Source organism: Glycine soja, chromosome 20, assembly GCF_004193775.1.
Source record: "Glycine soja cultivar W05 chromosome 20, ASM419377v2, whole genome shotgun sequence".
Lineage (NCBI taxonomy): Eukaryota > Viridiplantae > Streptophyta > Magnoliopsida > Fabales > Fabaceae > Glycine > Glycine soja.
In genome coordinates this window covers 38737102-38753084 of record NC_041021.1, presented here as the reverse complement: position 1 = coordinate 38753084, position 15983 = coordinate 38737102, and the positions used below count along the sequence as shown (strand labels likewise).

General features: G+C 29.7%; 2 protein-coding genes and 1 non-coding gene across 3 annotated transcripts; 2 read left to right on the top strand and 1 right to left on the bottom strand.

Annotated features, from left to right (window-relative positions):
• The first annotated feature begins 2822 nt into the window (after positions 1 to 2822).
• On the top strand, positions 2823 to 2894 carry TRNAC-GCA. The gene has a single exon. It is a non-coding gene; the product is annotated as a tRNA-Cys (tRNA).
• Positions 2895 to 11935: 9041 nt separating this feature from the next.
• On the top strand, positions 11936 to 13579 carry LOC114401337 (LOB domain-containing protein 40-like). The gene is made up of 2 exons (XM_028363841.1): positions 11936 to 12125; positions 12922 to 13579. The coding sequence occupies exons 1-2, from the start codon at positions 11936 to 11938 to the stop codon at positions 13404 to 13406; spliced, it is 675 nt and encodes a 224-aa protein (XP_028219642.1). The 3' UTR covers positions 13407 to 13579.
• Positions 13580 to 13665: 86 nt separating this feature from the next.
• Positions 13666 to 15829, bottom strand: LOC114401336 (zinc finger protein CONSTANS-LIKE 16-like). Its single transcript, XM_028363840.1, has 2 exons — positions 14602 to 15829; positions 13666 to 14068 (listed from the first exon to the last, which is right to left on the bottom strand). The coding sequence occupies exons 1-2, from the start codon at positions 15601 to 15603 to the stop codon at positions 13817 to 13819; spliced, it is 1254 nt and encodes a 417-aa protein (XP_028219641.1). The 5' UTR covers positions 15604 to 15829; the 3' UTR covers positions 13666 to 13816.
• Positions 15830 to 15983: the final 154 nt, after the last annotated feature.

The window sequence follows — 15983 nt, the reverse complement described above, 5'->3', positions numbered from 1 at the left end:
AAAATAAGAATAAGCACAAAAATATGTAAAAGATAAAAATATTATTATTGTTAATAGAGATGGAACAAGTCAGATTGTTCATCAAAGGTTGTGAATTTACTCACACTATGCTTAAGTTAATTTTGTCTTATTTTCTAAATACGTTGTGTCATTTTTAAAAAAATGTTTAAAAAGCTATTTAATTAAAAGAGACATTTTTTTTTTGCAAGGAATTAAATATTATTTGATGAATCTTTTAAGTGTCTTGTTTAAATAAATATGAATAATAATATATTTTTATTGTATTGATTTTTTGTTGTAATGTTTTGTAATCATATGCATATAGAGGTGGGATCAACTTACTCTAAAAGTAATTCTTTTATAGTATTTTTTATTCTCACCATGAGTAATTAATATTAACTATTAAATTTCAAGAAAATTAATTATTAAAATGAAAAATAATTCATTTCAAGTTATTTTTAGAGTAACTTAATTCCTTCTTTTATATTGTTTATTATAAAACTTTAAGTCTTTGTTGGTTTACTTAATTGTGTTTGTTGATCTATTTAACACGTACTCCTGTATATAAAGTAAGCTTCTAAATAAGTTTTTAAGTTATGATTATGTTTGATAAATAAGTTAACTGTAATCTTAAAAGGTATAAGTTAGGGGCTGAAAAATGGGAAGGTACTGAAACCTTACAAGGTAACTGACTTAATTGAAAATGTTTAATAAGATTAACCGATAAGTTAACTAATAAAGATCAAATGACGTAAAATAATATATTTAATATTTATGATATTTGAGTTTTATTTACAATAACTTGTCAACTTAGAAGTAGGATATGTTTTTGCTTTTATTAATTGAATTGATAAAATAAAAATCAAATAAGGAATCAAATTAGGTCATATAATTTTAAAAAAATAATAATTTAGCAAATAATTTTAAGTTGATATGATTTAAAGCTAATAACTTATAAGCTAGCTTATTTTTCATAAGTCACTTGAAGAAGCTTATGAAAATAAGCAACTAAGATGTAACTTATGCAAAATAAGCCATTAAAATAAGCTCATAAGTTGTGTATCTAGCAAGTTTGTTTGGATCAGAGTTGCTTATAAGTTAGTCTAATAAGTTTGTTTTGATCAGAGAGATGACTAATCTTTTTTTTTTAAAAAAAGAAAAAGAGATCAAGCTTTAAAATAAAATACTTACATTAAACAAATAGGTCATAATTAAATCTTAGAATTAAGATATTATCAAAATTAAATCGTGATTTAAACTAATTTTTTCCTTTTTCATCCTTAATTTTAAATGATTTTTTTTTACTGTAGGAATAAAAAATAATACCAAGGAAATATACAATAATCAATATATCTTATTGAACCAATTGAATTAGATGAGATGACTTATCTCAATAATAAAGAAAATGGAATCATAGGATACATATTTGTTGTTGACAATGAATATATTATATTTTATCATACAATGATAAATTAAAGAGGTAATAATAATTTTTAAATTTAAAAAGAAAAATTATAAAAATGGTACAAATCATAGACTTTGTTACAAGAGACAAGATTACTTGACTTATAATAATACTAAAATAATGAAATAAATATTGTAAAAGTGTAATGATTAAATTTAACAACATAACATAAAAAAATATGTTAAATTAGTAATTAAGTCCCCATACTATTATAACATTTTTAATTAGGTTCTTATATTAATTTTAAATTTGTAATTAGGTTCTTTGTTTATTTGTCACGAAGAATGTGTTAGACTTGATAGAATATTTTATCATATATATATACACGTAAATGCAAATCCTAAATCAATGCACTTAAGCTAATTACAGAGGTACAAACCCTAAACTACGAATTGTTATAAAAGTGATTAAAGAGGTGTAAATAACATTATAAATAAATTAAGGATTAATTATGCATTAGGGTTGAAGTTATAGTCTGGAGATACCAAATCCGCATTTTAGGGTTGTGTTATAGTTTGAAAGATAATGAATGGGTTGAGAATGAAAAAATAGGGATCTTGAGCCGTGTTAAATAAAAAGAAATAAAATTCATGTGTAACAACAATACTATTTAGATTGATATGAAATAATACTTAACATCTGCATGTGTATATTTAAAGAAATAGTTTGTAAAGTCTATCATATTTCTAACGACAAATTAATATATGACTTGATTATAAATTTAAAATTAATTTTGGGACTCAATTTAAAAAAATTAGGAATCTAATTAAAAATTTTATAATAATATATAGACGTACGAAAAATGTAACCTAAAAAATATCTAAAAATTAATTATTCTTTTTGGTCCTATTTATAATATCAAAATTAAAACTAGTGTTTGATTTCTTTTTATAAAATGCAATCTACAATTTCTCTTGTATTGATATTAGAGTAAAAAACTCTGCAAGAGTATCATGCCGATTTCTCGATACATTAAGGTTGGCATGATATTATAAAAGCAACATTTAAATATTATTATTTTACACATTTAATTTAAGTTAAGAAGCGTAACAATTTTAATTATAAAAATTGTTACAAATTAAATCATTGTTAATCCTTTTGAAAATATTTTATATTAATCAAGTGTACATTAAAATAATATAAAACACAAATTTGGAATAAAAAATTAATAACTAATTCAAGGATGGATAGTAAAAAAGAAAATGGTATCTATAACGGTTTAAAAGCAAACTATATACTGCTACAAAAAAAAATACAAATTAAGCGTATATAAATTTAGACTGTTGTAATAATTTTGTCCTTGCAAGATTGGTCTTTATAAGTTATATATAAAATCATGTTTTATTAAATATTAAGAGGGTCCATAGCTCAGTGGTAGAGCATTTGACTGCAGATCAAGAGGTCACCGGTTCGAACCCGGTTGGGCCCTTTTAATTGTTAAACGTATGCAGTAGGCAGTGTACATATATTTTTTTTAATTGTTAAAAAAAATATTGTTTTTTATCATATCTTTTAAGTAAATCACTTGTTACATTGAAAAGATATGATAAAAAGGAAATAAAAATATTTTACTTTTATTCATGAAATTTTTTAAATATCTATAAGTATGCTTATGCTTATGTGATTTGAATGACAATTTTTTCATAACACAACGAATACACATTATATTTAATACCCATATTGCAAAATTAAACATAAACAATTATTTTTTAATTATAAAAAAAACATTGGACGTAAACTTTGGCAATATAAAAAAATTAATTAAATAATTTTATTTGGATTAAAAGATATTAGAAAATACACGAAGGAAGAGATAATATAATGTAAGTAATTCTTTTTGTGTATTTTTGGTTTGTATATAAAAAAAAATCAAGAGTTAGTTGGTGATTAATTATATTACAAGCTATAAGAATTAGTATCACAACTTTATGGTTCTATCACTATGGATTTGTTTAAAATTAAAGAAAAACTGCTTCTATTTTTTTTTAAAATTGATTTTTTTAATAAGTAAATAGGATCCTATTTGCTTCGTAAAAAGAATAAAAAAATACCTTTTTAGTAAAATTAGTTTTAACGAAGACATTAAGAAAGTAAAAAAAAATGCTTATTTTATTAAAAAAATACCTTTTTAATAAATAGAGTTAAACAAATTGATTCTATATTTATAAGGAATATAACAATGTATGAAAACTCCTATATATTAAACATTTTATTACTACATATTATGTTTCTCTATTTCTCTCTTTCCATTAAGTCACCGTTATTGATACTAATATTTGTCAATTTATTTATTTTTTAATTTGTTTATACTTCCTCTGAATTTTTTATATCCTTAACAATTTAAAAATAATATTTATTAAACTACGTAATTATTAAGCCATTTTTTAATAGATGTACTTGGTTATTTACTCATTTAATATTTTTACTAATATTCTAATCATGATTTATCTCACACCTTTATTTATACATTAATTAACTAACTAATTCAACACTAATTAATTTTATTAGTATTTTCAATTTAATAAACGTTCTGGTTTTATAACTTTCGATTAATAATTAATTTTTCATTTCTTTTTAGCAAACATAATCTAAGATGAGATATTATTGCCAATTGGAATAGACGTGTGATTATGGATCATACGAACTACCACTTTAGGTTTGATGAATGAATTACAAAACACTTATCAATGAGAATTTATAATTTAAACATCCAAGTCATGGACTGCTCATTGCTCAAATTCAATGCACAGTCTGCAAAATCGCGTCGTCCTCCCTAACTGTCTCTCACCGACATATAAATTTCAAACGCGATACCAGATCGAGCTAATTAATGCTACCTTGTCACTGTTAGTTTAAAATACAATATTTTTTGGGCCTTAAAATTGGTAGTAATACATGAGTTTTTTTTAGTTAAATTAAGTCATCGAACTTCTAAGGCAATAAATCAAATCAGTAGTAGCTCTTCTAAGAAGGGAATCCAATATCTCTTCATAATATATGTGTATGATCTTGAATGAGTTATGAAAACATCGTCATCACACCTCATATATGAGTACTAGTTAAATTGTTATTCATAATAAATATTGAATATCCACTGAAATGATACGTGAAGAGCATGTGGGTATGTGGTGCAAGTATGTTGCCAAATTAATAAATAATATAGTAACTTGTATTAGCGGGCACTGCGGGTTTTTGTTTCACGTGGGCCAGTGTGAGTGTGGGATGGCCATGACATGAGGCACCATGCATCTCTCTCACTTAAAATAACTAGCCGTCAATTCACTCATTTGGTTTTTTTCTCTCAAGTCACACTCTTACATGATATGATATCCCAATTTACACACACTCACACTCATAACCAAACTCCAAGTTCCCTTTTTAATCTTCTTTTCTTTATTTTATTTTTCTTCTTCTCAACATCATAGAGCAATTTCCTTCGGGTTTGAACAAAAGAATAGTATTTAGTACCAAGAAAAAGGGTGTTTGGGAATTGGGTTCAAGAAAGCCCCAAAATTTATGTGTTTTATTCTCTGGCCATGTTGGTTGCCGGCGGCAAGAGACTCCTCTATGTTTCTGTGGTGGTGATGCTTGTGGTGTTGCATATGTGCCACACGTGTCAAGTTGGGGCGATTCGTCTGTTCCCAGGAAATGCAGTGGCGAACGTGGAATTCAGCCATGGCAATATGGATAATAATAAGAGCAAGGAGGAAGATCTGTTCAAGAAGTACTTCAGTGGAAGGACTCATCTTGGTCCAAGCAACACAACCCAAAAGGGTTTTGATGATAGCAAAAGAAGAGTACCAAGTTGCCCAGATCCTCTCCACAATTAACAAGTAGAATTGCCATCCAATTTTTCATCTTTAATTTTTTTATTACCTTTTTTTTTGTTTCTTAAGTATTAAATTTATTTTGGTTGATATATATGTTCATCCAAAATACCCACGTTTTTCTCATCATCTTCTATCTGGTAATGTGTCTTCTTATATTGTAGAATGAGGGAAAACCGGTGGTATTTTGGTGTTATATTCAGAAGATTTTTTTTTCTTTTTTCCTTCTTTCTCTCATCCATGGAGGATCCCAAAAATGAATTATCATAATCACCAATGTTATGGTTGTATATAGAGGATGTTAAGGAATATTGTTAATTAATTATAGAGTCTATTTTCGTTGGATACTTTTTGTAATGCTGTGTAGAAGTCTCTGTAAGTGTGCTACTTGAATCCTTTTCTTTTCTATTTACCTACTTTTCTTCTGATGGTTTAAAGAAGGGGAAGCTGGAAAAAACTGGCAGATATGTGCCAGTTTTTCTTTTTCATTTACCTCTTTTTTTATAAACGCAGGGATTAATTCATGCCTTCAAGCTGTACTTATACTTATAAGCTTTGGCTATAAAAATGTCAAAGCAAATATTTTCTCCCTCTTCTCCCAGTGCAGAAACCATAATACAGCTTCTCTCATTATCAATTTAATCTCTAAAGACAAGTACCACTAATCAATTTAAATCTTAATTAAAATAGTTAATCATAGGTCATTTTAGTTTTTAATTTGGTAATTTTAAAACTTAAATCTTAATTAAAATAGTTAATCATAGGTCATTTTAGTTTTTAATTTGGTAATTTTAAAACTTAAAACACGATAATCCATTTCAAGGTTGTTTAGAATAGTCATAGTCTAATAATTTAAGGATTGAAATATTATTAATTTTTACGATTACAAATACTACTAAATTCTCTTTTTTTCCCTCGCAAAATATAGAAGTAGGAAAAGTTGATCTAACTTTATTGAAGTTCAGTGGCAGTCTGCATATATTCTGGGTGATACTGCAATGCTGCATTTGGTAAGTTTTTCATCTTTCTTTATTAATTAATATGTTTCTCTCACATGCCTTCTTAGCGAATTGGGGATTGTTCATTTCTCTACTCTTCTCTGGTTTCTAAAAAGTTTTGTCAAAAGATATTATTTGGAATCTGATCTGGACTAACTTTCATCAGAAAATCTCACCCGTTGGTTTTCACAGATCGACTCAACTTGGCTTATTCATTTGCGTTGATGCCAATTGATTTGTCTGCGGGTATTGACTTCATGGTCGGAAAATGTTGGGTCTTTTTTTATTTTACTATTTTCCTATTTGGCGTGGAAAAGTTTGACTTGGCAAAACATATGCTAAAAACATCCCTCTTCAAGTGAGAAAGTATCCTAACTTTTGTTAAGGAGACATGTTTGGAAGATCAGTTTCAGATTTTGATCAGTTTGATAAAGTTTCTATCAATTTCACTGAAAAAAAGTTATTTACTAACACTTTTTTGTTTGACCTGTTTCTGTTGCTATAACTTCATTGTATAAACTGTGAGTCAATAATAGTATCAGTCATGCTAATCGTGCATTATATTGATATAATTATGTCTTAGTATAAGAATTTGATATATATATATATATATATATATATATTATTGATATATCATATTAATAATATAATTAGTTTATTTTTAGTGTAAACATACAATAATTATGTCAACAATTTATTTATTTTATTAAAAAAAATACTAATGAAAATGACAAATCGATAGAAAGTGTATTTGTTTATGTAATTTTGGTTACTTAGATGTAGTGAATTTTATAGCTATCTCTGGGTAATTAAGTTTCAAATATTTGAATTGCATGCATATATCAGAAGTAAATCAAGTAAGTAAGGGTAGACATGAGCCAAGTTAGATCATGAAACAAACGCTATAGAGTCGCAAGTTTTTACAATTTTCACGACTTAGCCCGAATCAAACTAAAGTCGATTAAATTTGAGGGTTTCAAGCAAGTGATTGGATAAAATTTTAAAAAAAGAATTAAATAATTTTTTTTAGAAAACTCAAATGTAGGGAAATCTTAAGAAAAGAAAGAAAAATAAAATATTTAAATTAGAATTGGATTAGTTCAATTTTAAAATGCGAATAGCTTGTGACCTAATTCGAATCGATCAAGTTGGAATAATTTCACCTGCGTCGTCAAGGCAAACACCACTTTATTTTATTTTATTGTTAAGAACAAGAGTCACTTAATATAGTAGTAATAGATTCCTTTTTGTTTTGTTTTTTGAGTTTTTCTTCGTTCACTGCCGCTACTAAGTTTAATTTACACAGAATTGCTATTTTCCTTTTAGTTTCAAAGTTTATAAATATGATGGAGGATTACAACTGAAATAATTGACCTTAAAGCAAATGGAAAATAACGAAATATTCATTGTTGTAGAGGTTCTAGAGGATATCACTTCTATGTACAGACAAACATATGAATAGTTTTGGATTGTGAGAAGTCCTCCAGCAATATGAGCGATATAACTAAGTACATTATTGTTGGCAAGCATCTTTTTTTCTTGAATTATTGATGGCAGTACACATTGTGAGGACAAAATTATATTAATAGACTACTCTCTAATTTGTTAACATGATTAAACAATTTAATAAATGCGGTCATCTGGTCGAACGAGGAAAATGACCGCATGAAAAATAAAAAATAAAAACATTAGCATGATTAGACAACTGAATTTCATTAGCGCGAGGAAGAGGAAAACAGTGTAGACAACAAAGGTTAATATTGGCATCGGGGGTTATATCTTAATAAGAGTACGAAATAAAAGTAAATTTAGCTAGGTCATTCAGTTACATATAGATGCATGATTTAAATGTTTTGATTTTGTTGGAAGATATCTAAGTTTTACTTCACTTCTTGGAGTGCAGCTTATATATCTATTGAGTAATTTCACCTAATGTCAATTGATTTTAAGTTAAGTTGAAATTTAACATGATATCAGATCGGGATTTGACCTTAGACCTCATTCTCGCTTCCGCTGCGATTATCCATCATTTGTTGTTCAGGTACCAAGATTAAGAAGTGTTTTGTGTGAGAGGATGTGCACCAAACTCAAGAAGTGCATGGATATGTTGAAAAATATCAAAATCCCACATCGTGTTAGTGATCCTACGATTTATGATCATATCAAGACCTCTTGCTATTATCATAAATGAGAATTATAAATATAAATATTAAATCACACTTGAATGATTAAGATTAAAAGATAAATATATATAATTTTTTTTAGTGATCACACGATTATTAGCTTTTAATGTTAACTATCCATATATAATATATATGATTATATGACTTAAATTTAAAAGAGTGTATCAAAAAAAGTTTTATTAACATTATGTAAGTTAATTAACATTTTTTATATAAGTTGTGAGTGAGAGGGAGAGAATGATATTTAATCACTACATAAAAGTAACAAATTAGATTAATTTAATTAATAGTATTAAATTTGTTAACGTACAATGTGTAATTAGTTAATGTATCTCTAATTAAGACCAGTATTTTTATATAGGAAAATATTTCTTGGACACTCAATATACACATATAGAAAAAAGTTATAAATATTTAATGTAACAAAAAAGAAAGATAGAGACAATTTGAAGGATTTCAATGGAGTGTCTAAAATATTGAAATGTGCATATATCACTTCTCTTTTATATAAGAAAGTAACAATATCACAAACACTTTTGAAAAGAAATTTATATAAAAGATTAAGACAAATTTATCAAACTTTCCTATAAAAAAAAGGCAGAAGTAGTATTATATACCCCTTCAAAGATGCCACGTAAGTGTTTGTTTCAAAATAGTTAAATGTAATTAGTTGGACTTTAGTATTTGGAAACTAATGTATCTTTAGAAGACTTGCTTCCTTTTTCTTTATAATTATAATCAGGTTTGTGTCTCATTCTAGCAAAAGTGCCTCAAGACACCCACGCATTATTGAAAAGGGCAACATAGAAAATAAAAAAAAGTGTGATTTGGATGAATTCAAGGGAATTGATTAATTTTTGTTCCATTTATAGGGTTAGCTTTTGATTTATGTGTTGGTGGTATGTTGCAAAACCCAAAGAAGAGAACAAAGGGTTCTCGTATTCTGGTAAATTGGGTGCTTATGAGAGGGACTAGAGGAAGAAACTGAGAATGGCAGAGAAATCGATGTAGGAAAGCGCCACGTATTATGCGGCGAAGGAGAGGTTTTAATAAAAGTTGTCAGTGATTCGCAGTCTGATATTTTGTCACGTAGCATTTTGGATTTGGAATCAACTTGACTTACCATTCTGCTTATAAAGACAATTTTAAATTTAGCCCATCGATGCATTTTAATGACCAATGCTGGGTTTTCCATTTTCATTAGGGAGTTCTATTGGCTTTCCTCGTCGCTGGTTCAGTCGTTATTGTTAGACCAATATTCCTTGCCAAATACACCTACCTCTCCATTAATTTGTCTTTGATATTTCAACTATCCATGTACCCTAACCTCGTTAACGCTGAATCATGTATATTGCCAAGATACAATAACTCTGATATGTGATGGGCTAATGCATCAATCGTTATGCCATTCTTATCTTGTGTTGTGACCACTTCGCTAAAATCTGCCAGCAATTAATATGCGCAAGCTAAATAACAGAGACATTTATATACGGAAGCCAAATTTGCGGCCTTTTTTCTTTTTGGCATTGTCAAGTCTCTAAATAAAGGAGAAGAGAATTACTAAAATATACTTCCTTTTACGGAAAAAAAAAGTTATGTAAATTAATCAATTATTATGATAAGTTTATTGATTTTTATAATGATTATTTTAAAAGTCATATAAACAATAATTTGTCATTAAATAATCATGTAAAACAGCTTTACACTATTATGATAAGTTTATTGATTTTTATAATGATTATTTTAAAAGTCATATAAACAATAATTTGTGATTAAATAATGATGTAAAACAACTTTACACTATGAATGTATTATAATTAAACTCTACTATTGGTGTTTATATCATTTTAATTGTGGGAGGTGGGTGGAGGTTAATATCTTGTTGGTTGTCACTTTCTTTGAATTGGAAAGATGGAGGGCCCTTAAAATGTAATGGGGGTAGGCTTCCTTTTTGTACCACTAAGAATTGTTGCAACTTGCAAGGGCATGATTGAGATCACCCATACAAGCCCAAGGTTTTGGAGTCACAAAAAGGGAGTTGTCAAACGGACACCAGTTTTTGCTAAGTATATCCCCCCGCTTTAGTTTAATTTTTTAAATAAAAATATCCCTCTCAGAAAACATGTTTTCATTGATTTCGAAACAAAACAAAAACTTTTATATTAGAGTGTGCGTTCCCAGTACAAAATAGAAACATATTTTTGTATTTTGTGAATTATCTTTTAAACTAATCAAATTAATGGTGACTTAAATAATTATTTTTTAATTGAAATGATATTAATTATAATAAAATTTATTATTTTTAATAGTAGGAAAATTAAGTATGATACAAATAACGTTTTTTTAATTATTAAGCAAATTCTTATAGAAGTTATCATTTACAATAGTGATTGAATTAATTGTTATCGAAATTACTTTTTTAATAGCAATCAAATTAATTATGATACTGTATCATAATTAAAACAGAGTAACTTGAGTAATATTAATTCAATTAAAAAAATATTTACAATTTGATTAGTTTGTTTATAATTAATTTCAATTAAAAAAATCTCTGATAGGGATGTGCATCCATCTGCCTTCAACGGTAAGGGGAAGACTACAAACGGTGCAGACTAATGTGGTTGGACCAGCATGAGTTGATCAGTAACACTGTTGACCCAAAACGGTGGGTAGGAACCAATGAATTTAAACAGCATCATTAGTTCCCAAATCACTACTTAGAAAAATAATTAAAATAATATATAGGTCACAATATATATCATCCATTAAATGGTGTCATCACTCTATTGACCACATACTTAAAACAAAAATTTTAATATACGGGAGATTTAATAAAAAAAAGTTATTAGAAACAAAAAATAAAACCGATCATTTATGAATGATTTAAAACATATTTAAACTAAAAAATAATAATATAAAAATATCATTGTTGATCTATATAGATAAATAATTATACCAAAAAGAAAATCATGGGCAAATATTTTACTCAATGCAAACCACGTTCATAATTTCTAAAAAATCATTTTCCAAGGACAGCAATCAAGACAAAGATTAGATCTCGGAGAAAATAGGAGAGAGGATAAGGAAAAACATCTCCCCATTTTAGGGAGTTTTGATATTGTTTATTGTTACCACTTTTTCGTCCCCATTTTTATGTAATTTTCACCAACACAGCCCAACATTTATCCATGTATTCCTAACCTCAAAATCCATCTCCCATTACAATGGTTCCATTTTTAATTTACTTTTTGCATGCAAGGCTATGATGAAATCCCTTTTTAACTAATCATATATACACCAAACTGAACAAATCATGTACATTAATAATGTACATTAATTAAAATAAGCTTAAGATCATATTATAGATTGCAAGATCTTCTTTTCATTGACCAATATGCTAATAAATACCCCCGGGTACCTAACTCTTTTCCGTAATCATACGGAATCCATAACAAAACCACCATGAAATCGAGTTGCAATGGGTGTCGCATTCTCCGCAAAGGCTGCAATGCTAATTGCATAATCAGGCCTTGTCTTGAGTGGATGAACTCTCCTGAGTCCCAAGCCAACGCCACCCTCTTTCTTGCAAAATTCTATGGTCGTACTGGCTTGCTCAACCTCATCACTGCTGCTCCACAGCACCTTGGCCCAGGTCTTATACTATAACAAATTATCATTCTTTTTAGGATAAATTAGTTTTATCGTCTCTTAATTTATTATTTAGGTTTAATTTCATCATTTATTTTTAAAATTAATTCAATTTGATTTTTTATTTTTTTATTCAGTTTGATATTTTAATTTTTAAAATCAATTTATTTTTTTAAAAAATGCATATCATGTGATGATTTTGAACCGTCACAGTGATTACTTATTATTTAAATTGAATCTGAAATAGTAAATTGAATAAAAAAATTAAAGAATAAATTAAATGTTAAAAATAAATTAGAAGACTAAAAAATTAATTTAACCTTCTTTTTATCTATTCACCGACCATCCTTAAATTTTAATACATTCTTGATTAATTATATTTGATAAAAATTTAAATTATGATGCTTAGCATTATGCTTTTCGGTATTGAGCCCCAAAGATAGTAAAATTTAGAAACAAGTGAAAACCGAAGTTTTTCTAGCTTATATTGCAAAATTTAATTTATAAATTACAATGCGTACACTAATATTATATTATATTATAATTATTTAAGTGAAATTTTACTCAGATTCTTTAATGTTTAAGTCTAGTGAATAAATTCACTAAAATGGTCAACTAATTTTTTTTAATGGAGATTAATTATGATGAATATTTCGTACGTATAACATGATATCCAAAAAATTATCAGCGTGCTTGATGTTTTGATACATCAAATAATAAGAAACTAATACCGTTTCAAAATAGCATTAATTAAAAAATGTAACAAGTGTCATTTTGTTATTCTCTTTTTCCATTTCCAGTTGTGTTCAGGTCACTGTTGTATGAGGCATGTGGGAGATTGGTGAATCCCACTTATGGGTCATTAGGTTTGTTTTGGACTGGGGAATGGGCCCAATGCGAAGCTGCAGTTGATGCCGTGTTGACTGGGTCCAAAATCAATGGTGTGGCACCTTCTGATGGCCATACCTCAGGGACACTTGCTAGTGATCATATTCTCTCAACATGTGATATACGCCATATGAAGAATGGGACAAATGTGGATGACATGAGAGGTAGAATTCAGTTCAAGAACGTCAAACAGGTTATCAAACCAAAACCTCGAATGGGTTCGATCGACTCAACTATGTTATGGAAACCCAACTGCCAGAGTCAGAGCATGGAAACTATCGAGGCTTCATTGGTGAGCCAAGATGAGTTGAACCGAGTTCGTAAAATCAAGTTGGACTTGGAACTCACTCTTGGCTTTCGTTGCCAATCGACCAATGGCAAGAAAACACATTATTGATTTTTATTGTTGTTCATTTTTTTTTAATTTAATATATGCTTAACTTTGGAGGGAAATCATTAGTCAAATAGATTTTTTTCAATCAATTAACGTGAAATTAGTTATTTTTAATATATTATTTGTAACCATATTCCAATGCATCATTTTTAGCCATGTACTAAGCTTGACGATAAAGTTCAATTTTTCCCATTGTCAACAATAATAATCAAAATATTAAGCACATGTTGAGATGTACTATAATTTATAAGTCGTGTTCGTGTTAAAGACCACATGATTATAAATTTGGACGATTTATTAGCTTAAAAAATTGTTATATACAAAGAAATAAGAAAATGAAATGAAAAGCCATATGACGTCGCAAATACTAAATACTAACAAAACATTAGTGGTAGAACAGCAAATGCTAGGTCTTATTTATTTAGCAAAGGAAATGTTGGTGGTGCAAAGGAAGCCCTCTTAACAAACCTCCCCTTCATTCTGGGTCTCTTCTCTGCATTCAATTTCCTAACCTCGTACCTTATTTTCTTCGAGAACAACCTAGTTCGGCGCTTCTCTCTGTATCTTGACACCCTTGCCTCTCTGCCCCCGTCTACTATCACTGAATGAATCCCAAATCCACCCAGTTCACCGTAAGGGTGATGAAATGCCGTTCCGCAACTTCCCTGCTTGATTAAAAACAGCACAAAACTTCATTAGTCAAACAAAAATCACCTAAACATTCAATGTTCAATTTAACATAATAAAAAACCACCATTCATCATCAGCCTTCCCACAATCCCACCTAACCAAAACTTAGCTTATTCCTATGTTTCAAATCAGACAAATACTAATCAATTTAGTATTTGCATTTATAAATCTTTTCTTAGTTTGTGCCTTTGTCATTTCAGGGAACCAATTTGGTTAATTTAAGGATAAAACTTAGACTAGGTGCTTTTAGGATTCTCTGATGATAATCACTTTTTTATTTAAGCATCTATGCTTTAAAAAAAAATGCAAGTTAAAAAAATACTTATAAAAATCCACCTAACTTTGTACGTTATATTTAATTAAACAACTTTAGTTGGACCAAACAACAATATTAAGGAAATTAAACTAGTAATGACGAATCTAAAAGATTGGTGGCAATGGCAATGGGAATGGGAATTTATAAGAAAATTGAGACATAAAAAATGGAGAATAAATAGCAAAAATATACCATGCATTGGTGCCAGCACTCATCAGGGTCCAAGTTTTGTTTGTCAGCAGTGGTCCACGGAGACTTTTGGCTAGCCCAGGCGATGATTATCGCCTCATAATCAAGCTGCAACGATACCTTCTTCCTTTTCACCTCATCATCATCATTCTCTTTCATCTCTCCTAACTCATTCCCCAATTCCAAATCACTAACCTTCATCTCCTTTACCTCTTCACACGTCTCATAATCAAAGCTCAACTCAAATGATTGATCATCTCTTCCCATATCCATCTCCATCAGAGGGCTCTCTTCCTCTTCCACCTTCACCTTCCCACTACCCACCGAACACTCCTCTTCTTTGGTATCAACGAGTCCCAATTCTTCCATCCCCACGCACTTGTTTTCAAGCCCCCTACCCAAAAAGCTCTCAACATCAGCAGCAAACTCAGCAAGTTCTGCATCCGAAGGAAGCATCCCATGCAAGTTTTCGATCTCATTGCTATTGCTACAAAAATCATTGCTTTGAATCCCTTTGTATTCAACCTCAGCAGAAGCAGCAGCAGCAGCTACTACCCCTTGATCAGTTGAAGTAACAGAAGAAGGAGAACTATTAGTCCCACATAGCTCAGCAACAAAAGGGTCGACTATGGGGACCCTATAAACGAGCTGCTCCTCATTCTCATCATGGGAATTCGCCTCTTCGGAACCCTCTTCAGGGACCAAGTGGAAAGGGTTGTTGTTACGAGAATGTTTCCCATGTCTGGGCGTTCGAGGTTTCTTGGTGTGCCACGTGGGAGGTTGTCGTCGTTCATCGGTGGACTTGTACGACGCGGTTTTCAAGCGGACTCGTTCGTGTCTTCGAGCCAAAGGATTCGCCAAGTGAACCGAAGAGTCACAAGCCTGGCAGAGAAAAGCATCATCGGCAGCACAGTACCAACGTGCACGTTTCGTTATGCAGCCGTCACATGCTCTTGCAGTTTTTCCCCCAACCGCGTTTGCTGCGTTCTTAGTAGCCGAACTCATGACACCAAAAGGGAGGGGTTAGGCTACAGTGTGGTTTTGGTAACAGGGGAATGATTATTTTTGATGGAAAAAAGAGGGAGTGTGTAGCTAGCGTGACCCACAAGAGGCGCTTTTGCAGTCCCATTTAACAGGAAGAGATGCACTTTTGGGACCTTGGAGGACAGTGAAAGGGATTCAAGTTTGGGGGATCCATAAGAGAACAAGGCCTTATCTGCTTTTTCATTGGTGGAGCTTAGAAAGTTCATCCCAATCCCTGCTTTCTCATTGGCTGCCTCTCTAATCCAAGGGATTTCGCCCAGTGGATCAGCATGGCCTTTTTTTTTTTAATCCCATATCGGAATAAATAAAAAATAAAAAGATTTAAATATATTTTATTTAAG